At 40.6% G+C, this 27,999-nt stretch overlaps 3 protein-coding genes across 5 annotated transcripts in view; all 3 read left to right on the top strand.

Moving 5' to 3' along the window:
- Window positions 1–45: 45 nt before the first annotated feature.
- vps4b (vacuolar protein sorting 4 homolog B) lies at window positions 46–14,353 on the top strand. Of its 3 annotated transcripts, none has more exons than XM_012875191.3 (15): window positions 46–420; window positions 2,302–2,413; window positions 2,734–2,834; window positions 3,586–3,633; window positions 3,840–3,899; window positions 7,896–8,007; window positions 9,027–9,177; window positions 9,348–9,406; window positions 9,509–9,628; window positions 9,711–9,867; window positions 10,007–10,155; window positions 11,955–12,036; window positions 12,125–12,344; window positions 12,440–12,580; window positions 12,866–14,353. In XM_012875191.3, exons 1-15 carry the CDS (start codon window positions 400–402, stop codon window positions 12,965–12,967), a joined length of 1,635 nt encoding a protein of 544 aa, XP_012730645.2. In that variant the 5' UTR covers window positions 46–399; the 3' UTR covers window positions 12,968–14,353. The 3 variants fall into 3 exon arrangements, with proteins under 3 accessions (XP_012730645.2, XP_021178511.2, XP_012730653.2); XM_021322836.2 differs by having other exon boundaries at window positions 186–420; window positions 3,589–3,633; XM_012875199.3 differs by lacking the exons at window positions 46–420; window positions 2,302–2,413; window positions 2,734–2,834; window positions 3,586–3,633; window positions 3,840–3,899 and adding an exon at window positions 6,828–7,050.
- Window positions 14,354–15,595: 1,242 nt separating this feature from the next.
- kdsr (3-ketodihydrosphingosine reductase) lies at window positions 15,596–22,436 on the top strand. Its single transcript, XM_012875179.3, has 10 exons — window positions 15,596–16,048; window positions 17,698–17,787; window positions 18,074–18,130; window positions 18,254–18,319; window positions 18,412–18,507; window positions 19,826–20,017; window positions 20,288–20,371; window positions 20,537–20,620; window positions 20,701–20,802; window positions 21,751–22,436. Exons 1-10 carry the CDS (start codon window positions 15,857–15,859, stop codon window positions 21,868–21,870), a joined length of 1,083 nt encoding a protein of 360 aa, XP_012730633.1. The 5' UTR covers window positions 15,596–15,856; the 3' UTR covers window positions 21,871–22,436.
- Window positions 22,437–25,241: 2,805 nt separating this feature from the next.
- Window positions 25,242–27,999, top strand: part of bcl2b (BCL2 apoptosis regulator b) — a 43,671-nt gene continuing 40,913 nt past the window's right edge. Inside the window, exon 1 of the mRNA XM_012875166.3 lies at window positions 25,242–26,444. Within this exon, the coding sequence (XP_012730620.2) occupies window positions 25,890–26,444 (555 nt within the window). The 5' untranslated portion in view covers window positions 25,242–25,889. The remainder of the gene's footprint in view (window positions 26,445–27,999) is intronic.

The following is a 27,999-nucleotide window of genomic DNA, read 5'->3' as shown; positions in this document are numbered from 1 at the left end:
TTCAGGTCAAACGGCAACACTTCAAAACAAAAGAAATGTCAAAGCTTTCTCTCTGCTGTTTGTGCATTTGAACAAAGCGAATCTAATCGAATTTTAAAATGTAGAAAAATGCTCTGGTGACTTTTAGATTATGTCCTTGGCAACTTGTGTTTATAACTTGCCCGTCAACAAATGAGCTTCTCCTCTCGGTGACTCACTGGCAGGAGCGCTCGCTGGTCACAGCATTGTTACCATTCCTCTTAAACGGGACAGACAGGCGGCCGGAGCGCATACGCCTTATTATTATGTCAGCGATGCGGCAGCGATAAGCGCACAGGAACTGGTCGTGGCGACACTGAAAGCGTGAACCAAAGGACTCGCTGGGATCTTTCTCTACTTTTATTAGGCCGCCCACTCCGTATGGAGCCCACAAATCTCCAGGTAGGATGTCTAACTTTCTGAAAGACCGGCAGCTTCCTGGTTTCATTTTTGACATTTGTATGGTTGCCTTAGAACGAAGTTCAACCATTCTTCAGCTTGGTTCAGCTGTTTCCTGTGTAGAGAGTTAGATTTTATACGTGCCATGTTCCGTTTTGCCCGCTGCAGTTTCCCTACTGATCTAAAACTGTTCTTTACATTAGGTCGATAGATTACGGGATCTGACGCAGTATATGTAATCTAATATTTTAAGGAGGTTATACTCAGTTTTATTTATTTATTTATTTATCTGTACAATGGCAACACTTTTCATGATGACTATACACAGCAAATATCTTTACCTCTCTTGTGTTAGTTGTGAACTGTACTTTCCCTTCTGCATATTTTTTTTCCACACTGTCTAGGCTGAATACGATTTGAATATTAAAAATGTGTCGTGGCTATAGATTGTATTGCTGTGATTGTCACTGCAATCTGAACCCAGAAAACACAAATACTGCTTTGATATGCATTGTACGGAACTCAGATAGATAGATAGATAGATAGATAGATAGATAGATAGATAGATAGATAGATAGATAGATAGATAGATAGATAGAATCTTTACTTTCACCGTGTTACCATAGGGAAATCTTTTTTGAGACAGACACTGGCTCTGGATGCACACAGAATGTGTGCGTGTATATATATATATATATATATATATATATATATATATATATATATATACACACACACACACACACACACACACACACACAGATGATAGCAAACAATCCCAGGGATAAATTTTGTTTTAGGGTGTGTAAACATCATCATGTGTGGTTTAGCAATAAATCAGCAGTAAATGATTCAGAGTTATGTTTCCTACTTTTGATCTAAGCGATTGAATTTAGAATCTAGCAAAGTATTTATTTCCTTCTATCATCCCATTTACTCTGTCTAGCTTCCCTGTCCCGGGCAGGGAGACGACAAATCATCCTCGCAGCATGATGCTGCAACCACCACGTTTCACTGTGGGGATAACGTGCAGTGTTATTAATTCCCCACCACACATAGTGGTTTTGCATATGGGCCAAAAAAGTCTTGTTTTGGTCTCATTTGAGCAGACACCTTCTCCATGTTTGCTGTGTCCCCCACGTGGTCTTTGTGGCACGCTGAAGAGGGCACTTCTTTTGGCTTGTTCCAACAATTGCTTTCTTCTTGCCACACTTCCTAAAACATCAGATGTGTACAGTGGATGAGTAGTAGTAGTAGTAGTAGTATTAGTAGTAGTAGTAGTTGTCCAGTCAACAGATTCTTCCACTTAAACTGTGAATCTCTGCAGTTCCTCCAGAGTTACGTTGGGTCTCTGATTGTTGTTCTCATTGGCTATGGAAGGTATAGCTACATTTCCGATGCAAAGTAGTTTAACCTCAACGGGACTTTGTTTTTTGAACGCGAGCTGTAACACTACATTTTGGCACTAAGAGACTAAGGAACACGTCAAGATTTTCATTCACAGGGACCAATATTTAAAGGGATAAAGACGGTGGATCAGAGGGAAGCTTTAGGCTGATGGGTTTGTACAGAAAGTCTAACAGTTAAGGCACAGAAGAGGGATAGTGGGAATATTGGACAAGTGAGTTTGAATATGAAGCTTGCAGGGAGGAGAAAAACAGGAAAGACAGCAGGCAGTACTGAAAGAGGATAAACAGAATATCGGTGGGACAGACGATAAATCTAGGGATAAGGTAAAATGCAGGTGCATGATTAATGGTGGCAACCCCAATGGGATAAGCTAAACCATTTATTATGAGTGAAAAGGATTGCGGCCTCGTCACTAGAAATTATGATTGAAATTAAATCTAACGGTGTGGTACCATTAATCTCTTGCTCTTACAGAAAGCTATAGCTGTAGCACAGAAAGCTTCACAGGAGGACCAGGCTGGGAACTATGAGGAGGCCATTCAATCCTACCAGCATGCTGTCAAGTATTTTCTTCACATTTTGAAACGTGCGTCAAAAACGGTGACTAACGTTATCTTCTTCTGTATTACTGGCCTGGGGTTTAGTACGTCTTTACAGCTTCAAATTATAATTTGTTAATGTCCTTGCTTGATTGATTTTTGCCTTTGTAAACATAAATCCTTGACTATTAAAAAAATATTTAAGATAAACAACCCCTTTTTTCATTTATTGCAGTAGGAAATTTTCTAAACTGTTAAAATTGGAGTCGAGGCTTTGAATTGCCTGCGTTATGATACAGTAACAGATATTTCATGACATGTGTTGACAAAATGTCTGAGTGTTTTGTTTTTTTTCCCCCCTTTTCAGGAGAACCTCAGGGGAAAGATGGTAACCAGAAGATTCGAGATTCATGTAAGAAGTATCTGGACAGAGTGGAAGAGCTTCAAGAGTACCTCGTGAATAAAGAGGTCATTGCAATGCATTTTTATTCTAGACATTATTGCCTGTGATGATCAAGTAAAATATATGTTTTATATCGGTGATGGTAGGTCTTTGTATTTAGAAATCTAACCCCAAATGTCAAATCTAAACTGTTTAAAATGCATCACATGGGCTCAGAATAATTAACCATCATGCCTTAAGAGATTATTTTTTAATAGTATGACATGTTTGCTCAAAAACACAAGCAGCACATAATCGGTCCGTGTTCCAAACATGCGTATTGTGGTTAGTTGGCATTTTTCATCGGGGAATGGGCACCCGTCCATTATTGCACTGCTAACTTGTCAGTGTTCCCTCGTAATGTCAACACCATCCAAAAAATGTTTTGTCATCTCTCAGCAAAGTGCTACTACCAAAGAAAAGGCTTAAAAAACAGCGGGACTTACTTAGTTTTCTTAAGTAACATCAGTGTAACGGGGACACCTAATCATACTTGGCTATATAACATGCCTGACATTATATTAGATATTTGCAATAATATCTTATCAGGAGAATTGATTTTTTTTTAGTCATTATTTCCACAGTACTATAAAGGTCTGGGTTGGTTATCGGCTACAATAGAACACCCCAAAAGTGTTCTGCACACTTGTATGCTGAAATGCTACGCCATAGTAACTGAGAGGTGGCTGTTTTCCCCCCATTTATTTTAAAAATGTGCCACCATTATGCTCAGGAGCTGTACATTTAGACATGAATCTCTGTATTTTGTATGTTTAGGAGCAGCAATGCAGCACAGAAAAACAAGAGGATGGTACAGGGCCGGAGGTAAGGCTTTTAATGTCTGGGTTAGGTTTTACTGTCAACAGATTTGATAGTGTATGAGCCTAGTCACATCTGCACATTTGTTGTTAAAAATCTGTATGCATAAGAAAAGCCTCCACAGATGCTGCTTTTTTCTTTTTTTTAATCTTCTTTTTAAGTCAAATCCTGATACTGTATGTTATCATATTTAACGTTGTAATGCCATGCAGGGACATCAAGGGTTTCAGAAAGGGAGTCAACGTGAGGGAGCGACAGCAGCAGCCCAACAGGTAATATGGAGTAACACATAACAGGAGATATTTTTTACAAGAGTTCACTAAAGTCTGAAAAATGGGATTACTTGCTTGTAATAAGTGCTGTCCTGTGGCAGTGTGACATTATTGTGACTTTTCTTTTCAGGCATTCAGAGTGGGATTAGACAGTTGAGTGATTTAGAAGTGAGACGACAAATGCGTCAGAAAGTTGTTACTGATGCTGTAAAAAAAAAAACACTTTCAGTTGTGAAAACCTGAAAAACTAAGTGTGACATATAGGGACGGTGATTTAAGTCAGTTCAGAAAGCCAAGGTAGAGTGAGTTGTCAGTACTTATACCTTTTAAGTTTTAGGTTATTTAAACCAGTGAAAGTTCTGCTACTCTTCGTGCTTTTGTTATGAAATGCAGGAAAACCAACTTTTGGAGTTGCCTTTTGAGTTAGAGGCTGAGTGTTCTTTTATTGTCCAATGTTAACAATATAAATTGCTGGCAAACAAAATTTTGTTGTACTTTCTGTACAATGACAATAAAGCTTCTCATTTATTTCTTATTGAAGTTTAAAGTTACTGCAACTCACACTTAAGTTACCAGAGGTCAGTGTTTGGAGCTGTTAGATGGTGGCCTAGTGGATAGAGGGCAGAAAATTTGCTTTTTAGAGAGGCTGCAAAGGTCGCCGGTTCAAAACGTAGACTGTTACTGTCCCTGAAACAAAAAAGCGCTGAGTTATAATGCAGATGACAAATTTCTGCACTGAAGGACAATAAGGGCTAATTAATAAGTATGATTTTGGTTAATTAAGAAATTAAAGATTCATAGTTTATACATCACTTTTTCTAAGTCACTGCTACTTTGATATAAATTGGAATTTCAAGTTACAAAAACCTAAAATACTAAGTTTTGCAAACTCAAACGCAGAACGCAAGTTGAATTCCTAAACCTAAAATATTCTTGAAGTTTGTTGACTTTATAAATTTACAGGGAAATTCTGTATTAGGTGTGCAAATGTGACTTTACATTATACCTATTAAAGGTAGAGTCTGCGATTTTTTTTTTTTATTTTTTCAGAAGTCCCCCCCCCCCCCCCCCCAAGTCCCTTTTTAAATAACTGCACCGTCTTACCTGCTACTGAGGTCTTTCTCTTCTTCTCTTAAACTTGTGCGCGGTTTGCTTCTTGCAACTCTCCGCCATGTTCGAAGTGTACGGTGAGAGCAGCGGAGCTACAACGAACGGCTAACACCAAAGCTAACTGAAGCTATCTGGATTCATAAACACCAGAAGTGCGTATGTGCAGCCAGCAAGCGGAAACTAATAAGAAACGTGCACGCATATTGACGCTCCATAGGCGCGTCAGAATGAATGACATGTGGGACAACCAATAGATAAGGTGATACCCCTGCAACTTGAGGGACAGAGGAGAGTGAGGGCAGGATCCGTTCTCTGACCCATCCCTGCCCTTGGACCTTGATAGGTCAGTTTTTACAGGCCGCAGTTTTCACAGAGATCTAATTTTTAACCTCCTTTTTCTGAATACATAAAGTATTTACTACTGTCAGGATGGAAGGACCATTTCACAGGAATACCAACTATAGCTTTAAACACTTTGTCAGCTATGATCAGTTAACAGGCCTGATTTTGCACAAAGACTCAACTTCGGGAAACAGAAGTCGCGATATACATATATCCAAAATACATAAAACATAGCAGAACTAGCATTAAGCATTACCCTTCAATTTGAGCATGCAATTATGACCAAAAATTGAGTTAACGTCATACAGATGAACATGTGGTAGTTCCCTGTCGATCACTGTTGTGTTCAGCTCCCTGTGAGCCGGTGGCATATCCAGCTTTTACATTTTTCTAGACTCCTTTTAGGTTTTGGAAAAGGAATAAACACCCTCTAAACATTCAATGTCTGACTTGTACTTTACTGACTGACAACATTTACCCATTTTTACCAATACTTTTTAATATTCAGAGACTTGGAAGGTGGAGAGATAGAAACAAATGTTTGACACCTTGAAGGACAAATGCTCCCTCTTAAATTATTGACTTTCAACACACACACAAAAAAAGATGAAGTCTTCAAAGTCAGCTTTAGAGGACGCATCTATTGTAGAGGTCACAGCCGAAAGAAGAATAAAAAAGGGTAAATAGTTTTTACGGTATATAACTCTCAAAATATTTATGTATTTGTAAGATAGGCATACCTTTTCTTCCGGTAATTATTCATTTAAAGCCCACTATAGAGAATTACAGAACTCATAAGGTAACTTAAGAATATGACATGACTATTCATAAAATTGGATCAAAACAAGATAGCATCCTTTGAAATGCACAACTCACAGAGCTTTGTTAACAACATAAGGTATTAAAGCAAAAAAGGATCACACATTAACCTTATTTGAAGGCTGGCCAGTGTTCAAATATTCGTTGAACTAAAATATATATATATTTTTTAATAAATTCAGTGTTTAAGGGATTGGGTAAACCATCATTTTAAAAACATGAAAACCTCAAGTTAGATTATTATCATGATTTTAATGAGCTGAATTTACAACAATCAAACCGGATGTGAATATGCAGGGCTCAGCTGTAAAAATAAAAATTAGGGGAATTTTCAGTCGCACAGCTCTAGGTGTTTTCTTTTCTTAGTGTTTTACTCTAGCTGCTTAAAAAGAAAATCACTGGGGAAAAGATTAGACTCTTGTCCTGATGCATCGTAATGATCCAGGCAGATAAATCGAGGTTCTTGTTCGGGTAAGAACTGTACTTTCATAATTACGTCTAGAAATTTGCACTTATATTTTGGAGTAAAATGTCCTCTAATTGAAAATGTTTTATATGGGCTCCTGTAAAATAAAACAACAATGTTTTGTTTCCTTCTCGAAAAGAAAAGGGCGTAGTTGGAGCGACGTCTTGACGTCATCGCATTCTGTGCACGCGAACATCGACTTTTCAATGCGGAAGGAGCTTCCCAACTCTGACTCTGGGTGATCTGACAAACGAAAACAAGTCCGCTGAAAACCTCGATTATCGAGCTAGCAGTTTACATGTGCGGCTGAATTCCGACGCAGAGTGTTTAAAATAAGTTTTTCCACGGTGGTGTGGCGTTTTTGCGGGGTATTGAGCCAGTGATTTAGCCCTTATGGCCAACAATAATTTACAGGTAAGTGCTAGGAGCAACTCTTGAGCTTGGCTAAAACATTACGGGAACCTTTTGGAAAAAAAGTATTTTGCGCCTAAACGTCACCCCCTAAAATGTTGTACGTGTTCTATTCTTACAATAAAAACAACCACAAAATGTTCGTCGTACTTCCTGCGAGGTGTTGCCCTTTTAAATTCAGTTTAGAGAGCCTAACGTCTGTAACAATAGCGGCTAATTAGCATTGCTAGCTAAACTAGCTGACAGGTCGGCAGTCTGTTATGAACACAGACCAGCAGTGGCTGACATCTTTTTTTTTTTTCCTGTGTGTATATTCTGCCGCTTTTGTCGCACTTAGGTCCGGTTTATTGAGAGTTTTTAGCTATTAATCTCTCTCTAAAGGAAACAGATTACCTGCACCTAGCTAACAGGCTTTAGGTGGGTTCTCAAAACATGCGTTTGGAGAATAAATACTGAATTATTTTAATTGCGCTAGACATAATTTTAATAGGTACACCTTTGAGCAACGAGAAGGAAGTGAGCCAAAAAAAAAGGTTAGTTACAGGATCCTATCGTTATGTGTTTGATGTCACCAAACGGGACAAGTGTAACAGTAAGTCTGATCTAAGGAGATTAGGGCTGTGTGAAAGGCTGCGCATTAAGGAATGGTATTTTCTATGCTTTTACAAAGTTATGTTATTTCTGCTTCATCTTGTCAGTGTGCTGTGACGTCTGAGGTCGATAGTTTCATAAATCAGTGTGTACAATCATAATAACCACTAAACAGATTTGTTTTTCTTCTTTTAACATCAGCACAAACAAGTGCTGTTATAATTAAGGTTTTTTTTTTCCCCTCTCTATTCTTTCAGAAAGCGATTGATCTCGCCAGCAAGGCAGCTCAAGAGGATAAAGCCCAGAACTTCGAGGAGGCGCTCCGTCTCTATCAGGCTGCTGTTCAGTACTTTCTTCATGTGGTAAAATGTAAGACAGAGTTTTAGTAACACATTTTGCTCATCCGGAATCACTGCTTGGTAATGACCTATTTTAGCTGTATGTATTCTGTAAAATAGTATATTTTGTATGGGGGAAAAAACACTGGAGGGTGCTGAACATTTTGACCCTTCACCGTTTTGTGCATTTGTAATTTTGGTGTGTGTTTTTTAATGTGTTTTCTTTTTTTTTGGTTCTGTTTTCATTTTCAGCTACAAATAGGAGGCGTCTTGTCTCAGCAATGCTTCAGTTCATACCCATCTAGGCAAGGGGTCAGCAATAATCCAAAAGGCCATTTTACTTTATTTCCTACTAAATAACATTTGCCTGGAGCTGCAAATCATCCTTGACCCAAAGAAAAAGATAAAGAAAAAGGTTTAACAAATATATGCTGTTTAAGATTAGTTTTATTGTAGAAAAAACATAGATATTTTTATTCTAGCTTTTAAAACAAATAAAGGATGACAAGTAAATCACACCTTGACCAGGATTAGACCAAATTAGGCCTTTTTAATATTTTTGGAAAATGAATTAGTCTTTTATATTGCATTGATTAGCTTTGCTGTATATTTGTTGGTCAAGTTGTTTTTCCCATCAGATGCTGTTATTAGGAGCAACTGTGAGGAGGCTAAAGAGAAACATGTAGCTCTGTAGATGCAGGATACGGACTCCTGCTTCAGAGGGACATTTTCTAACCGCTTTAACAACTAAAGTAATTTTCTACTATCTAATAAAAATGTCTCCTAATTTTTAAGTCTTCAGAAAATGTGATTTAACTATGCTAAAAATCAATGCTTAATTATTGCATTTATCTCCAGAATTCTTGGAAATGTATAACTGGAACGAAAAATTATTTGATAGGCAACGGGTCTGTATAAAATACTGGGATGAATCAGTGGAGGAGCCTTAAATGCATAAAATCTGTTTATTCAGAGAGACAAAGAATGATCATTTCTTATGTCATCATTCCTAATTCCTAGCTTCTTTTATTTGTTTTCTATCTTCGACAGATGAGGCCCAGGGAGACAAAGCAAAACAGAGCATCCGGGCAAAATGTGCTGAATACCTGGATAGGGCAGAGAAGCTGAAGGAGTACCTGAAGAAAAAGGAAAAAGCTCCTCCCGCTAAGCCTGTCAAAGAGTCGCAGTCCGATGACAAAGGGTGCGTTAATGGGTGTGTCCTAGCGCTGTGTGTGTGTGTGTGTGTGTGTGTTTGCGTGTGTGTGTGTTGTTTGTGCCATTAGTACATTGATGAAGTGGTTTCCATTCATGGGTATGAAAATGTAATCACAGCTAACTTAGATTTATAACCGCTGATATCGCTGTGCCCAGGAATGAAAGTGACGAGGGTGACGATCCAGAGAAAAAGAAATTCCAAAATCAGCTCTCAGGTTTGTATTGAACGATGAACATATTTCATTTCATCTCATTTCATTTCATTTCATTTCTAAATAAGCTTACTGTTTATGCTTCATAATGAAATTCCTTCCCAGGTGCAATTGTTATGGAGAAGCCAAACATCAAATGGAATGATGTTGCTGGTCTAGAGGGAGCCAAGGAGGCTTTAAAAGAGGCTGTCATTCTTCCCATCAAATTCCCCCACCTTTTCACCGGTATGCCTTATTTATTAAGGAGTTTATACCATATTAAGGATTTCGTAAATGGACTTTAATGAGTTCTTCATGCAACTTTCAGGAAAGAGAACTCCCTGGAGGGGGATCTTGCTCTTTGGGCCTCCTGGTACAGGGAAGTCTTACCTCGCTAAGGCTGTGGCAACGGAGGCAAACAACTCAACCTTCTTCTCAATCTCTTCATCGGACCTTGTCTCCAAATGGCTGGGAGAGAGTGAAAAGTGAGTTATAGACACAGTAACTCCTGAAGTAAAAAGAATATGTATTTGTTCCCCTGGTAAATAATCAGGAATAGTGTCATTTATTGAAGATTTACTGACAAGGAGTTAAGTGTCTGAAACACTTTATTTCACTTTGCAGGTTGGTGAAAAATCTGTTCAGCCTTGCAAGGGAGCATAGGCCTTCAATCATCTTCATCGATGAGATTGACTCGTTGTGCGGCTCAAGGAGTGAAAACGAGAGCGAAGCAGCTCGTCGAATTAAAACAGAGTTCCTGGTTCAGATGCAGGGTGAGTGTAAACGCTGACAGTCCTTCTCAATAGTTACTAAACACAGATTGTTAGAAATATACTGTTTATGTATTTCTCTGTCAGTGTGATAAATCAAAGTCGGATGTTTTATTGCATTATACCGCATTGCATTCTTTTAGTAGATAGTTTTACCTACAAGTGAAGAACAGACTAACATTTATTGTGAGGCTCAGTATCTTTGTAGCGGGCACTGCAACATATAGAATGTGAAAAATGGTTGATTTAATCAGCAGTGATCGGACTCAGGGTTAGCCTCGTAAGTTTTCACCAATAGATTATCTTTAAAAGCAGTAGAAATGAGGAAAGGGCTTCATTTTAAACGTTTTCTTGTGCTTAAATGCCTACATGTCATTTTGCTTTCAAAATATCTAAAACATTTGTTTTCTGCATTTCCATCATGGTTAAAAGTTTCAAGAAAGCCATGCAAATTTGTACTACTGTAACAAGCCTGAGGGGATGTTGCAAAAGCAGTGAAAAGGGGAAATGTGCATTTTGCTTTGTCCCTGTCGGAATTATTGAAGCGTTAAAAACTCTATTTTTGTAACACAACTCAAGGTTGGCAACTTTTAAAATAATTCTTAACACAAGTTGACAAATGGTTAAGACAGACTTCAAATAAAGAGGAAGTACTTGTCATATTAGAAATATCTTAAACTGCCCATTGTGAATCTGTGCTGAACTATTTGCTTTTTTAACATGATTTTGATTTATCTATTTTATTTTATTTTATTTTTTAGATGATGTATAGTTTATCCCTCTGGCTTTTATTGTGAAAATAAGGGGTACTTCACCAGACCTTTTTAAAAAGTCTGTACTTTTAGAAAGTTCCAGTAATTTAAACAAAGCTCATAATTTCATTACGGCGTGTAATAAAATGGGTTCTTTTAAATACGGACAATGTTTTCTTGAATATATTTTTGATCTTCATTTTATTCTAAGCTTTTGGGTGAGGCTCAGACATACATGGCCAATGTAGCATTTAAATTTAAATAAACTCAACACGCTGGTGTTGCTTATGCAGTTGAAACCAGGTATTTGCATTCACTCTGCAGAAAGATACAACCCTTTTTGTCCCCACTGTCATTAAATGAGACTACGGTAAATATTTCCTGGTTTAGGTCAGTTAGGGTTACCAAATTATTATTATTATTATTATTATGCTTAATGTTAAAATAATTGGTAAGAGAAGTTTTGCTTATCAACCCCAGAACAAAAGCGAAAGACTTTGTGAAGATGCTGGCTAAAGCTGGTAAGTGTGTCATCATGCAAAGTTAAATGAGCCCTGAAAGGTCACTCGAAGAGGAAGAAGCCATTACTCACAAGCAATGTCAAAAGCCAGATTACTGGTAGTGACTGCGCTCAGGGACAAAGACCTTCCCTTTTGGGGACATGTCCTGTATGAGAACTGTGAAGCACAGGCGTGGCATCCACCTGTGTAGGATGCTGGTGGCAGCATCTTGTTGAATGGGTGTTTTGCTGCTGGAGGAATGGTTAAAGCTTGAGCACAGATAGATTTTGCAAATGGAAATGACCCTAAAGCACGTCATGAAAATGGATTCAGAGTGGCTTAAAGACAATAAAGTTAATGTTTTAAGTGTCCATCACAAAGCCCTGATCTTTGTCCTCTAGAAACATTTATGGGCAGAGCTTGAAAAGGCGATTAATGCATCTTTAGGAATGTCAAGATAGTGAGAAAGAAATGTCTTCTAATATGGTGTTTGTAAGTATCTATTTTCAACTGTATGATCGGTTTTATTCAATCTTTGTCTGCTTTACAGGTGTGGGTAACGACAACGAGGGCGTGCTGGTGCTGGGAGCCACAAACATCCCCTGGACTCTAGACTCTGCCATCAGAAGACGGTAAATGTCAACAGATGTTTGCAAAGCCGCGTAATGTCTTGTCGCCATCGTCTTGTTCTCAGAGCAAACCATTTCAATGATGTTTCAGCTTTGAGAAGAGGATCTACATCCCGCTGCCTGAGGAGCACGCTCGCTCCTTCATGTTTAAGCTCAATCTGGGCTCGACCCCCAACAGCCTCACTGATTCGGACTTTGTCACTCTGGGCAAGAAAACAGACGGGTACTCAGGAGCAGATATCAGCGTCATTGTCAGAGACGCTCTAATGCAGCCTGTTCGAAAAGTCCAGTCAGCAACCCACTTCAAACGGGTATGTCTTCAGAAAGCCCTTATAAGATTTAATGCAATGGTACAATACGTTCAAATTAACCTCACTCACGTTACCTTTTTGTGTTTTTAAAAAAGGTAAGAGGTCCATCCAGATCCGACCCAAATACTATTATTGATGACCTCTTGACTCCGTGCTCTCCCGGTGATCCCAACGCAATTGAAATGACCTGGATGGAGGTTCCTGGAGAGAAGCTGTTGGAACCGGTGGTGTCCATGGTAAGAATATTTAAAAGGTGGTACTAATGTCTTAGAGATGTGCTAATCAATTATCCAGACTGAAATTGGACAATTTTGTTTCTAACGGCTCTGATCTGTAATCGAGCACGTCCAATGTTATTTTTTTATTTTATTTTATTTTTTATTTTTGCATTCAAACCAATACTCAAAACAAGCGTCTTCAAAGATGTCAAATTATACAAAAAAGTCAGAATTATAATTCTATAAACTCCTAATAGAAACTCATATTTGAACCATTTTTGTTCTTCTTCTTCCTGCTTTTAGCCTGACATGCTGAGGTCTCTGTCCAACACAAAGCCAACAGTTAACGAACAGGACTTGGGAAAACTGAAAAAATTCACAGAAGACTTCGGACAGGAAGGCTAGGTCGGATCCAAAGAGTCAAACCAAAGCAATGGAAGTGTGATTGTCTCTTTACTGTCTTTGACCCTTTTTTTTCCCTCTCTGCCTCATCCTGATTATTCTCTAAGCCCCATGGGTTACCTTAGTACACACTTAAAAAGGGTGGAAGAATTTATTTTTTTTCGTCTTATGTTCACTCCAGGCCAAAGAAAATCAAAAGCCTGCTAAACATCGTCGTCTTGCTTAAAAGTTAAAGAGCCCAAACTGGAAACTTTAGAGGTTAATTTGGCCTAAGTGCTAGAGACCTAAAGTATTAATGGTCTGAGTACTAAAACAGGTTTGAGAAACCTACAAAACACAAACACCTTTATTGCAAGTGGGTGACATTTGGGATCTTGCTTTATGAACTACATCCAACATTATGTTTCACATCATCCTTTATTTTAATAAAAGATAAAACAAGCATTTTATACCCTTTATCGTACATCGAGGAATACGTAAACCTTGGGCCGTGCAAATCAAAGAAGTTAGCTTCATAGGATTAGGTTTTCTAGGTGAAATAACCTTTTCTAAGAGTGGAGGTTATTATAAAGCTTTACAAAAGCCTGGAAGGATTTTCTTTTCTTTCATTTATTTATGCAGTGTTCAGAGAAATTAGTTGCAGGCTGATGTGTTTAGTCATTCATTATTTGAAATTAACACAGGCCTTAAAAAAAAGTATCACCATTGTGGGTAAACCAGCATTATTTCACCATTCCTGAAGGACCTAATAGCTATGAATTGTTTTGCAACTCAGTGAGGGTTTTCTATCTATAAACAACTGTACATATCCATGTATACTAAAAGGCTTTGCTGATGATCTTTGAGAACTTCAAAAGCTCATCAACTTCAACTCTGCCTTATTTTGGAATAAAATCTATTTAGTTTCAAGCAAGATTGAGAGGTGAAAGATGGACATTGATGGCTCAGATGAGAGATCGTTGTGTGTACTTAACAGCAAAGACTTGCATTTTTTTGAGCTTAAACTTTAAAAATAGCCATAAGTGGCGGTTTGCACCATGTGCCTTCCAGGAAAATGCACGTTTTTATTGGTTTATTTCTAAATTAAGTCGTACTTCTAATATATATATATCAAGTGCTTTGTCACTACAACTATGAAATGTACAATATATGTACATTTCATATGCTCTTTTAGAGATTGTATACAAATGTACTCTGTTGCTCTTGAAATGTGGAAACTGTCTCCTGTAATTTTTTTTTTTTTTTAAAGGGGATTCTTATTTTACCGTATGTCTGTCTACACCTACTGTAACCAACTCTTGGGCCTTTTCCTGCAAGAAGAGGTCACCGATGCATCCAATTTTCCCTTTTTCATTTCCTCAGTGTAAATAAAACTTAAAGCTATGCCAAGTGGTGTTTTATTTATTGCAATGCAAAATGAATTTGTGACAGTTGCACATAAATTTAGAAGGTAAGGTTACACATTTAATAAGTCGTTTTCATTCCTAAATAATCCTTTTTAAAAGTTACAGTGCAATTCAAAAAGTGAAACTTGTGTTATTAATTCATGCTTTGTAATTATTTCTATTAACCCTAGACTTACTAGTACTTAAAATCCAAAATTAAGCGTATTAAAGCTTTTTTGATGGGTGGTCTTTATGGTTGTGTGTGTTAGGCTACCAGAAGGATCCTACCTGCCTTGGGTGTTCCTCATGTAGGCACTCTGGAAAAGAGCCATTCAAATAGACCAGTACAGTCCACCCAAAAAAATGACATGTGATCTGAACTGCAGCCTAATCTTGTTTGGGAGCAATACAACAAATGCATGTGTTAATTAAAAATGTAAAAAAAGGTGCACAAGAAACATGGACAACAGAAGCCTTGAGAGGAAATAAAGCCCTTTAAGAATTTGAGGGAGATTCACCATTCATGGACCATGGTTGAATAATGGCTTAAAGAGCTATAGCATACAGATGTGTATAGGGCAATGGCCACAGCTGTTGCATTGCTCATTTGAATTACTCCTGAATCAAAGACGTCAGAAACCTCTTACCCGGTCGTAAGAGAAAAATACTGACTGCAACTTAGTGATCCATAGCCCTTTAGAATTGATTTGGAAATAAAACTAGGCTGGAAAGTGTCACTTATTGACTGCTGGACAACTGAAGTCATGCTTGTGCAAGCATAGTAAAATTATTTTTATCTGTTTTTTAATATTCCAAGATTGTAATATTACCGATAAACTGAGTTTTGAAGTTTCATTAGCTGTAAGCCATAGGCTTATGAAAAATAGAAGAAAAACAATATGCATTCCGACAAGGCTTGTCAGATTAAAAGTACCCTTTGAAAATAGCCTTTAACCAGGCATTAAACCTGCTTTTTAATTTATCTGATGAAGTATTCTAATCATACATTTCATGTTTTTTTATATATATATTTTCTTTTATTTTCTTTTTTCTTTACAATATTTTTTAAAAGTCTATTAGAGGCATACACAATCGTCCAATGGTGCCCAGCACTCCAGTTTCAGGCTAAAGTTCAAACCGCCCCAATAAAACGTTGCATTGTGGGAACTGTTGTCACATTGCCCGTGAACCAGTGTTTCAGACTCCGTTCAACGGTTCTCTTTGGAACTACAACTACCAGGTGCGACCATTGTTCGGTCGCTTACTGTACACAGTTCAGTTTGTTTTAGTTTCCACAGACAGCGCTTTGTCGTAAGGGACTAAAGTCCACAGCGGCTCGCTAGCCTGGCCGTTGCCCGTCGTTGACTGGCGTCCAACACCTGGAGCGACCCCCTCCCCAGAGCTCCGCGCTTCGCCAGCCCCCCCGGGGCCGCCGCCTGTCTCGTAGCTCTTATAACGGAGCAGAGAAACTGGCCTGCTAGTTAGCACGCGAGCTAAGGTTCACTCCATGTCCTCTGAGGAAGAAGCGCTCAGCTCAACGATTGCAGATTGGCTCTTTATCCACTCCTGGTGGCTCCTTCTGCCGTTTATCATGCTTCTTGTTGTCGCTGCCTTCATTGTTGCCTTTGTGCTGTTGCTGTACATGATATCGCCTCTCATAAGCCCCAAACCTCTGAAACTGAACGGGGCCCACGTCGTGGTGAGTACCCCTGCTTCGGTAACGGCAGTTAACGTCCACTCGTTGCCTTGGAGAGCAGCCGGAGCGCCGGAGTTTAGCTCTGCTCACGGGATATAGTTTACAGGTAGACACTGTTGCGTCCTAGTAGACGGTCTGCCTGAACGTTTCGACCACAGATCGTGGTTTTAGATCCCCAAAAAGGTTTTTGGAAATTGTGAAGTGACACGCCCACACACATCAATGGGGTTCTTACGTAGAATGGAAAAGTATGGAATGGATTCATTTAGTATTTTTCAAAGTGTATACAAATGTGGGGGAAGAACGAGAAAAGCTGAGCATGGAAATGATTCACATTTTCAGACAAAATATAACAGTGATTTTATTTTTAGTCTTTCGTACATTGGTTGTTTTTTTATTTTTGTATTGCTCCACAAAAACTATTTTTTTAAACTCTGTTATAATTGAGTTACTGACAAGGCATGAGCTGAGAGCCTGACCAGATTATAAACCTTTACAAAACGTACCACAGTGTTACACATCACAGTATTTAGCTTTTTCCTGGCTGATCCTGATCCATGTATGTGCTGCACGGTCTTTGATCTAATAATAATAATAATAATAATTTATTTGTTTAAATAAAAAAACAAAAGAATTGCACGAATAAACCTGATTTCCTTACCCGAGATGCGCTGATCAGGTTTTTCATGATGGTTACCCATTCCCTGTTTTCTTTAAGGTCGGACCTGTATGTTCGGATTTTTATTTCACTGTTTACTCAACAGGTGTGTAAAAAAAATAAATAAAAAATGCATAGTTGAGACGCACTGATAAGGCTGATACTGATCCCAGTTTTTTTCTATCCCTTTCTATCAGCGATTTGTTTTGTTTTTGTTTTTTTTTTCTCTGATTTTCTTTAACTATGACCTGCTAAATCCAATTTTAACTCCCTCAATTTGTAATTTTTTTAAGAAATAAAAAAAAAAAGGAAGAAAGATTTGCTTCCCGGTTGGGTCAGGAAGAGCATCCGGCGTAAATTCTGCGTGCGAGTCGTGACGACTTGCCGAATAAGGGAGCAGCCCAAAGGACTCTTATAACCAGTTAATATCAGCTGGTTAATAAGTCAGGGTATCTTTTAGGAGCCACCAGCATGTGATTGGTCTGCTTAACAGACCAGTCACTTGCGGCTCACTAACAGTACTTTTAAAACAGCATTAACTTAATACGAATGATGGGGGGTTATTTATTCTTCTGTGTGTGTAAGTGGGAAATAAATTTGTATTGTTATTTTTTTGTCAGGAAGGGAAAACTTTACCAGCCTCCACAGCAACAAATCGTACTACATAACTCTACACTCTATATTGCCCTAAAACTCGCATCAACATCTCAATTAGCTAGTTAGTAAGGCTATCTGCTCAGGTAGAGCCTGCAATCAGCAGCTTAACAGACATAGAGACACCAGAGCTTAACAAGTCAGACATGAAACGCACATCAACGGTTATGGACTCAAACCTGGCAACGTCTTAATCTCACTTTTCCTGCGGTAAATATACTTTAGGCGGCAAAGAGAGGACTGAAGCATTTCCCCATTCGTAAATTGGTTCAATAGCATCCAGCAATGCTCCTCTGCGACGCTTGTTGGGCTCTGCTGACCTTTTGCCCGTATCACTCAGGTGACGGGGGGCTCCAGTGGGATTGGCAAATCCATCGCGATTGAGTGCTACAGGCAGGGAGCCTTCATCACCCTGGTGGCACGAGACGAGGTCAGTGCAAACCTTCAGCCAGTCCTCCACAAGCTGTTGTCACAGTCAACTATGTTTTTTCCCCCCTTTATGTCAAAGCCTGCGCATCTGAAGGTGAATTTGTTCCCCCTTCAGGTGAACCATCATGAGGAAAATCCGCTTTAGCTTCCGTTTAAACGATTGTTGTTCTTAAGCTACGTCATTTAATCCACTTGGTCCAGTGGAAGTTGATGCATCTGAATGACATTATCGTTTTTCTAGTAATCTGCTTTTATTACAGATTAATTACATGCAGCGTTTCTTCTAGGAGAAATTACTGAGAGCAAAGAAAGAGGTGGAGAAACATGCAATCAATGACAAGCAGGTAGTTATGTCTTCTTTGTTTTTTCTTTTCTTAATTCGCCCTACTCAGATTCATTTTCATATTGTGTTAAATTAACGGCCGTCTCTGCTAATAACGTTTATGAACTTCATCTCCTTTGTTAAGGTGGTGCTCTGCGTATCGGTGGATGTTTCCAGTGACTACACTCAGGTGGAAAACGTGATAAAACAGGTAACGTTACCCTCTCCGCTGTGAGAGGACGTATCCGATTCTCTTAATAATTTAGATCAGGATTGTAAAAGCGGGGCTTTGTCGCTCCGCAGGCTCAGGAGAAGCTCGGGCCTGTCGACATGCTCATAAACTGCGCCGGAACGGCCATTTCTGCCAAGTTTGAGGAAATGGAGGTGGAGCGCTTTAAGGTACGTACCGACAGCCGATGCAGTCGTCTCAAAGAGGTTCAGAGCGTCCTGGAAATCAGGGGCGTCCAAACTTTGCGGCTCATGGGGCGAAATTGTCAAGTCAAAAAAATTACATAATCACACAATTTTTTAGCTGCTCTACAAAATATGATAATTTTAAATAAAAAAAAGAATAAAAAGAAAGAAAAAAAGAAAAATCTTTATTTAGCCAATTTTAATAAATTAATTCCAGTCAGATTTTAATGCACCAAAGTCTCCATTTGAGTAAAAGTCGCTGGATAGATGCGGTCCTGTTTACTGTGAAATTAAAGAGCGTGTAAAATTTGTCGTTATTAAAAAAACAAATGTGCTGTGTTGTGCCTAATGTTTAATTGTAAGATTTTTAACTTGTCTGTAATAATTCTTAAAAGTGAGAAGTTTCCATCCAGTGCCGGTCGGGCAAATCGTTCTTGAAATGCAGTTGAGGGGCCACACAAAATCAACACAGGGGCCCCCAGGCCACACTTTGGACACGCCTGCCGTAAATTCTCAATATTACTGTCAATAATTCACACCGAAAGCAAAATAAAACGTGGCGACGGCTCGGCATTTATGAGCAGCAAATGTTTTCCACCCAGCCTGGTTTAGAGGAGTAGGCCCTTGGTAAAGAACCAATATGATATTGTGTTGGGAAAAGATGAACTTCCAAACTTTCTCCCAAATCTCATCCTCTTAAAGTTTTACTTGTGTGTCATAAATCTGTTTATCCACCCATATGTCACTCCATCCACCGTTCGTGGGGTTCTAATGAATTTTTGTACTTGTTTTAAAAATGTACTAAAAAAGGGGGGGAATTGAGAGCTCTGGAAATGTTAAACTGGGAAAGCAGAAAATATTGCTAGGAAACAATCGTAGGAGCTCTGCAGCATTTTAGGGGGATAAACTCCACATTTAAAAAAGAAGAGGATGATAACACTTTCTTCCTCATGATTTTATAAGGTTCAGAAAAACGTTTGATCGGTTCAATCAAATCATCTCTGGACTATGAAGGCTTTCTTCCCTGAGTAAAACAACAATAAGCTTGAAGAGTTACAAAGAGGTCAGCCGTTGCGACCCTAACCAGACCCAGCTTTTTCTGCTGCGGCCAATTAAGACGATAAACGGCACCGCCGGCGGAAATAACGACAGCAGCAGCGACGCCTGCCGTTTATTTGGCTGGGATAAAAACCACGGCTTCTGTTGATGGAGAGTTTCCGAGAGGATTTAGATCGCCAAACGCAACGTCATTACGGGCCGTTCTCCCGCACCAGATGTGAACTCGGGGCTGTGTGTTGTGCAGGAAATGATGGAACTGAACTACCTGGGCAGCGTTTACCCAACGCGGGCGGTCATAACCACCATGAAGGAGCGAAGGATGGGCCGCATCATGTTTGTCTCGTCCCAGGCGGGTCAGATCGGCCTCTTCGGGTACACCGCCTACTCCCCGTCCAAGTTTGCTCTGCGGGGCTTGGCAGAAGCACTGCAGATGGAGGTCTGTTTACTTTTTTACCCACCCCACTACTCATTGATTTGATCTTCATACCTATCAGACATGGCAGCTCAAATGATCTGCCAAATACAGGCGGTTGGCATGTTTAAAATGTTTTAGAGTGGTTTCAGGAGAGGATGTTTATGTTTATGGAGGAGGGGTTTAAGGACTCCCAGGACAGAGGATTCATAGAAGATGTCTTATCGTGAAATAATTAAGTTCATGTCGTGGTCATTTTACCAAGGTCCTGTTGATTCATGTGCATATTTCCAGATAAAGCCATACAATATTTATGTAACATTGGCGTTCCCCCCGGACACGGACACTCCACTGCTGGCCGAGGAAAACAAATCAAAGGTACGTTGATCTTAAACTGGGTTAAAGATCAGCCGGCAAACGCATAGTTCCACTGAACAGTTGGCTGTACTTATCTAAGGATTAGCAAATTTGAAATGTTGCAACTCAAGAGACGATAATTAGCCTTTACTCACAGCCTTTACTTGTCATTATTTCCCTCTTTAGCCTCTAGAAACCAAATTGATCTCTGAAACATCTGGAGTTTGGCAGCCGGACCAAGTGGCTAAAATCCTCGTGAAGGATGCAGTGGTAGGAAACATTTTTTTATTTATTTTTTTGCATTTGTTTTAAAGTTTGTTAAGCTTCAATACTTTTTTTTACCTTTGCAGCAGGGGAACTTTAACAGCTCAGTCGGTCCAGACGGTTACATGCTCTCAGCTCTCACCTGTGGGATGTCACCCGTCACCTCCATCACAGAAGGTCTCCAGCAGGTACGCACAGGTCCATCACTGGAGCGTTAGTGAAAAGGGAATTTATTTTAGTGATTCAATTGAAAAAAGGGATTCCTAATGTATATTCTATAGACTAATTAGTGACTCCCCAAATCATCTCTAGCTGAGGAAACTTCACACAGGACCTCAGAGCAAGTTGGATTCTGTGGCTCTTCTCTGTTCCTCTGGATTTTTGCTCCTTGATTCACAAATAAAATACAAACTTTACTACCAGCTAAAAATTCGGATTCGAAACCCCTGAGCAGCAGTCCGATCCTTTTTCCTTTTTAGCTGAAGTGAGACTCTCGTGATGTTGTCTCTGGTTCAGAAATGGCTTAAAGCAACGACCACAACAGTCTTGCATAGACCTGTTCACCACTTATGGCTCGCTCACAAAGTCGTTGCTTCACAATCTTATGGTTGCAGTAATCCCCGTTGCCTTTGCACCGTTTTTCCGCCCATGCTTTTTTCCTTCCACACAATTTTCCACCTCCATCTCATGGAGGGTGTCCATGGTTGTCTTCCCCATGATGCTGTGGGCAATGAAATGACCACAAACAGCATTTTGTGTTTTAAAAATAGTTGAATTAGCTTGACTCTAATTCTATTGTTTTTGGGTTTCAATACCTATAAGACACAATTAACAGAAATAAACTCTTAAAATACATCACCCTATGTGTAATGAGTCTAAATAATGAGTTAGAGCTTTTTGAATTCAGCTACTGAAATAAACAGTCCAGTTATGTTCTAATTGATTCAGATCCACCTGAATTATATAGGAAATTTTTGACCAATCTGTATAATATGATTGATTTTGACTTTGTAAAGTGCCTCGAGATGACATGTTTCATGAATGGGCGCTATATAAATAATATTGAATTAAATTATTGCGACCACAGAAATGCCAGCTTGCTGTGATCTCGATGACGGTTTTCAATTCTCCCACAGATCGTCACAATGGGGCTGTTCCGGACCATCGCCCTCTTCTACCTGGGGAGTTTCGACAGCATCGTGCGGCGCTGCATGATTCAGAGGGAGCAGTCGAAAGCGGCGGACAAGAGGGAGTAAAGGCCGCCCGAACGTGCTCCCCAGCCCAGCGCCGCTCCTCCTCAGCAGCCCCCTTTTTTTCCTCCGTCTTTACAAACGTGCACATCTGGGTGGGAACGTGAGTCCGAGCCAAAAAGTTCGATATCAGCTCAGACGAGAGCGGGGAGAAAAAAAAACAAAACTGCGTACGATGTTTACCTTCTGTTGACATCACCTCATAAAGTATTCGTTTTACATCGTCTGCCCCTTTGGAACACGAGACGCGTCGTTTGTTTAAATGTGACGTCCCAGCTTTAGGAGCGGAGGGGAACAGGGGCAGACTAAACATAGTCAGGTAAATCGCCTTTGAAGCACCGATTGGCTGTGTCAAGACTGAGGCTTTTCTTTTCTTTTTCTTTTTTTCCTTCTCTCCATCCGTAAAAAAGCAGCAGATAGCTTGACCAGTCGTACCAAATACGGCTTAAAATTCCTTCCTGCCCGGGACTTTAATGAAAACCAGAAGGCAGACCTTCACTTTCAGTCGCGTTGGCGCATCACTAAAGGATCTCCACTTTTTACGGAGAATTTTCACTTAAAAAAAAAAAAAACAAAGGTCTGTACCTCAAGTCTTTGCAGGCGAAGCACCTCCCCTTGACTGAACGACCTTTGATTGAAAGGCTCTTTGTGGGTTTTTTTTTTTTTTTGCTGCGGGCTGTTTTGTCTCTGTGCTCCGTGTGCGTACCGCGCTGTGATGTGAGATGACCGTGTTCTTTATCCATAGCACAGAGTGACAGAGTATTTTTTTTTTTGTTGTTGTTGTTGTTTTTTTTGTTGCCATACTTCTGATTTTGCAAATGTAAAAAAACTTGACATGCTTTCCAAATAATACTGATTTTTCTCCACGTGTGAAATGCAGCGGCGGGTAGAAGAATTGTGGGTGAACTGTGTGCGTGAATGTGTGCGTCTCTACTGTGACTGAGCCGACCCGGCGAGGGACGGAAAAGCCATTCCACTCAATTCCGTCTAGATTTAGACTCTTAAAGCCGTTTCTTCGTCATTCCAGCTTGAAAGACAAGCGTTTCGTTTGAGTCGAAGCCATGAAGTCGTAGGATTTTTATTTTTTTATTTTGAGGCGCGGAGCCAGCACATGATTTCACTTTTCACCCGCACAAGCTCACACGCCGCGCCCGGCTCTGATTGGTTCCGCCATTCTCCTTTTCTTTATCCGCGTGCCGACGCACAAGTTCTGCCATCCGAGTCAGGGTCCCGTCAGGATCCGCCGGTTGGTGTCGGGTCAGAGCGAGGCGGGACTCGCTGGTTCGATCCCCGTCCCTTTAGGGTCCACTGACAGCAAAGAGATTTGTTTTTTTTTTTGTTGTTTTTTTCCCACAAAGTCCAAAATATCGCATTCCTGGGAGCTTTGGACCATTCGTCTCACGGTTGATCATAAATTTCCATCTGATCTCTGTCGAGCCGTGAACAATCTTCCATCTTTCCTAAGTACAAATGTAGACTCTCGCCGGTCTCTTTGAGCCCGTTTTACAACGAATGTACTTTAATGGCAACATTCAAACCGGGCTTTTTGGGTTATCATCGTTAGCTACAACATTCATACGGCAAAATATGGTAAATCTACTTAATCTGGGTTTTGCTGCTCTGTTGACGTTGGTTTGTACAAGAAGAAAAAAAAAAAACTGGAGTAGTGCTGCTTGACCCATTCTAAGCCTTAAGAGGTGACAACAGATCCGTCAGGAGCTACAATCAGAACGAGTTTAACGACGTGACTTAATTCACATTTACCGTTTTTATTCTGTTGCCTGTAAAATTCCATATATGTTGTTTTTTCTCTCAGTTTGCAGTCTTTTCTGGACGAGACAAGCCTTATTTGATCCAGCACATGAAGGTGGGAATGGATGACTCTTTTTTTTGACGATGTTCTCATTAGATTTTTGGTTTGAAGGGCCCCCGCGTCCTGCACTCGGAGATCGTTTTCCCGTCGTCGTGCGTTCATTGCTTTATACGAAGTTCTCCATTTTACCCCCGAGGTAGCAACGCGTAGTGGAACATGTAGCTTACGTGAAAAGCAGTTTTTTTTTGTTTGAACGCCTTTAAGCTATGCAACCGAAGCCTACGCTTACAGTATGTTTGAACATCCGACGAAGACCGAAGCTATAGTCGCCCCTCAGTAGTGTTGTCTGTGTGTTTACTAACGAGTTTAATGGACACGAAAGTCATTCCACCACTCTTTTTTTTTTTTTTTCTGCCAAAATGATTTAACACCTTCACCTTGTGTGCCATTGAAAGAAGTTTTCAGAAGTGGAGCGTTCTTATGTCTTTATTTTCTTACATGATGAAAAAATAAATAATTGTATTGAAAATGAATAACTGCCTATTTTTTTTTTTTTTTTTTAGTTTTCTTCCTTCTTCAGGATATCGCAGTAAGACCGCAAGTACGACCCGTTTAAAAAATAATTTACAAGTCAAATTGTGAAGAGGTTTGTATACAGCCCCTCTGATAAAAGCGACGTTTACTACGGTGCAGATGTTTGCGGTTCTAGGTTTGGGTTCATTGTCCTGCTGGGGGTGAACCTCGCCCCACGGTCTTGTCTTCTGTGACCTCGTTTTTTTTTTTTATTTATTTATTTATTTATTTTTATTTCATGATCGTCCATTTATAGCATCATCCATCTTGTTCACTCTGGGGAAGAAAAGTGTCACCGCAGCATGATGCATCCACCGCCACCGTGCTTCACCACGGGGATGGTGTGTTGGTCTTCTGCCACACAGCGTTTTTTTTTTCACTGTCAAAAGACTCTCCCACCTGGGCTCCTGGCGTCTGCAGCTCCTCCAAAGTTACCGTTGACCGTACTGTTTTCAGTTGAAAAGACTCTTGGGATGGGGTCTGATAACCTAACCCTGCTGTAAACTCCCTAACAGCATCCGTCTGCTGCGTCTCCATGTCTTCATAGCAAACCTCTGAGGTCTTCACACACCAGCTGGGTTTAAATTACACGTATTACTCTGGTAATAAGCTGACTTCTGAAAGTGGTTGTTTGCTCTGGATTTTACGGGTTTCTCAATAAATTAGGCTGCGTACAAACGAATTAGGAGAAAGAAGATAGAAAACCGTCCTCTTTTGTGTTGGTCTGTCTCGTTAAATCACAACAGCATGCGTTGAAGTTGATGCTTGTAAAGTGACAACGTGTATAAGGTTTAAATACCCTTGCACTGTATATGGGCCAAAATGCGTGTCGTACCCTCTTCCAACCACAAGGGGGAGTACGGACTTGAAGTGAAAGCTAAAGGTCCTTTTTTTTATTGCATATCTTTAAAAAAAGAAAAAAAGAAGGGTGTGTCCGCTTAGGGAATGTTCGGCATTTACACAGCATAGTTTTATTGTGCAAGAGGAAAAATAATTTTGACATCTATTTTTTTTTTTTTACCCATTATGTTGGGAGTCTGAGCTGACGTCAGTGAGCGCAGCCCACTGGCGGTGGGCTGGAGCTGCGGCTGCTGCTGATATGTGGAGCGATCGCTGAGCAGGACCCAGTCCGACCTTGTCTGACTCACAGCCCCGCGTCTGCGTGGCTTGCGGTGGCGTTGAAATCTGCGGAGCCGGCCGGGAAAACCCCCTTTCAGGCGCGCACAACTTTGGCTTTCATTCATATATTCTTTTCCCGTCGCTACTCAGCTGCGCCTGGGCGATGTGTGCACAGGAACAAGCAAACTACTCCAAGCTCTTCCGCATATTGAATTTCTCTCCACAAGACGCGTCCCTGCAAGGATTCGAGAAATGAAGACTCCTGCGGAGACGGAACCAGGGAATTTTTTTTTGCGGGGGGAGATCCAGATAGCTATTTTTGTCTAGTTTGTTAAATGTTTTTTTTTTTTTTTTTTCGCCCCATGTGTGGAATAATACTTGCTTAGACCTCAGCATTAACCCAGATTTGGACGAGCCCTTGCTGTGCGTTGTGGGTCCGGTAGCGCATCTAATGTCGACCAGAATGCATTCCGTTTAGGACAAGGCTCCGATTTATATACCAAGTGTCACATTTTTAGGCATGGCGAACGACTGCAATCGCGACATCGTGGAAAACTACATCTTCCATAAACTCTCCAAGCGGGGGTACGCGTGGAGGTTCGACGGGGTCCGGGACGACGACGCTGCCGCTAACGGAGGCTTGGGTGACCGCTCGCCGACTTTGGTGCGGCGCTGCCGCGACGCAGCGGCACCGGGGCCCGACAGCGACGGCGACCCCCGCCGCGTCCGCGCGCGGCTCTCCCAGTCCGACCCGCACGCGGACATCCACCGGGTCCTGCGCGAGGCCGGCGACGAGCTGGAGAGACTGTACCAGCTGGACTTCGCGGAGATGTCGCAGCAGCTGTACATCACCAGGGACACGGCGAGGACGAGGTTCGCCGAGGTCGTGGACGAGCTGTTCCGGGACGGCGTGAACTGGGGTCGGATTATCGCTTTCTTCGAGTTCGGCGGCACGGTGTGCGTGGAGTGCGCGTCCAAGGAGGGCATGTCATCGCAGGTGGACAACATCGCGGAGTGGATGACGGAATATTTGAATGGACCTCTTGGCAGCTGGATACAGGATAACGGGGGATGGGTAGGTCTGATTCCGTTTGCTTAAGAGCTTTGAACACCCGTGGCGCGCAAAAAGTGCTCTTTTTGGGTCTAACCGAGGGGGATTTGAACCCGCGACTTGGGCTGAGATCACAGTGTGCGCTCCGTGGCTTATTTACGACTCAGAACCGAAAGTACACGTGAGGTCGGTCATTAATAAAACCATACTCATAGACGTGCATGTGACGCCGCTCAACTCGAGCGCGGCCTTCCTTTTCTGGACTGCTGATTGGCTGAGGAAGTTGGCTGTTAGAGTTGTTTGAACCAATCAGATTTAGGTTTTAGGTCACACCTCCCCACGCTCTGTCCCGCCCTCTTAAGCCAGCTAGCAGCCAGTTGTAGACAAGACAGCTGTCAGAAAGGGGAAGAGACGGCCGTTTTTCTAAATGAAAAATTGGGGAAGTAAAAGCTGGTTCATTAAAGATTAAAAAATAAAATAAAAAATAGTTTTTGTTCAGCGTTCAATTAGAACTGGAAGAAGAGTTTCACTGCAGTCGCCTTACTAGACCGGTACAATAATCCTAAAGATAGTGCTGTGGGGAAAAAAAAAAAACAAAACAGTAAAACATTGGCCAGGGAATAAAAGCTGCAATAGCACAAGTAAAAGTTACTAAAAAAGGAATATGCAACATGAAATGGGATCACATTCAACAAATTACACTGGTCTCAAGACCAAAGAGTCAAAGTTCTATTTTTTTTTTTTTTTTTAGAAGTGCATTAGATGGCAACATTTTGCACCTTTTTAAAAGAACGTTAAGAAATAACCCAAGCTGTAAACGTACTATGTGAAATGACTAGCAACAATGGAACATGTAAAAGTACATTGCAGGGGCGGAGGCACCAGGTAATAAAAATGACTACTAAGGTTTAGTTTAAATAGTATAGGTTTTATTTTTAACAACCGCCTCAACAAAAAAAGTTTTCATTTGTGAAGTCAGGGAAGTTTTGCGCAGTTTCCTGTTGACGTTTGTCTACACCCCAGCCATACAGTGGCTATTTATGTGCTTGTATGAATGATTTTTATAGGACCATGATGGTTAATTATGAGAAGACATGTTTATGTATTTATCCTTATGTGTTTGGCCCTTAAAGTTTGCCAATTCTGAATGGCCACCGCCCTATTTACAGCAACAGGATGGTATAATCCACTTCTTTACAAATGGGAGGAAAAAAAGTTAAGTTGCACACATGCATGTTGCCTGCATGTAATGCGTTAGAATGTGTTTCCGGCACGGTGAAGAGCACCAGACAAGCTGCTGGTTAATGTGTTAAAGCCTCTGGGCATAACTGACAGTGTTTGGTTGTCAAAGCACTACTAAAGGGCACACGAACCCTCCTAATCGTTTACCTGCCAGTGTGGGCGCTCCACGTTCAGAGGGAGACCAGTCGGAAGAGTGCAATTCCATCTTTGCATCGAGCGCTTTGCAAAACCGTCCAGCAGTTTCTGTTTTGAAAAGTGCCGAATGTGCAAGTTCTAACCAGCCATTAAACCAAGCCGTAATAAATCTGCCTTTAATTAGTGGAGGTACTCATTATAA

This window comes from Fundulus heteroclitus, chromosome 6 (assembly GCF_011125445.2).
Source record: "Fundulus heteroclitus isolate FHET01 chromosome 6, MU-UCD_Fhet_4.1, whole genome shotgun sequence".
In the NCBI taxonomy this organism is placed as follows: domain Eukaryota; kingdom Metazoa; phylum Chordata; class Actinopteri; order Cyprinodontiformes; family Fundulidae; genus Fundulus; species Fundulus heteroclitus.
This window is presented reverse-complemented; position numbering and strand designations above follow the sequence as displayed.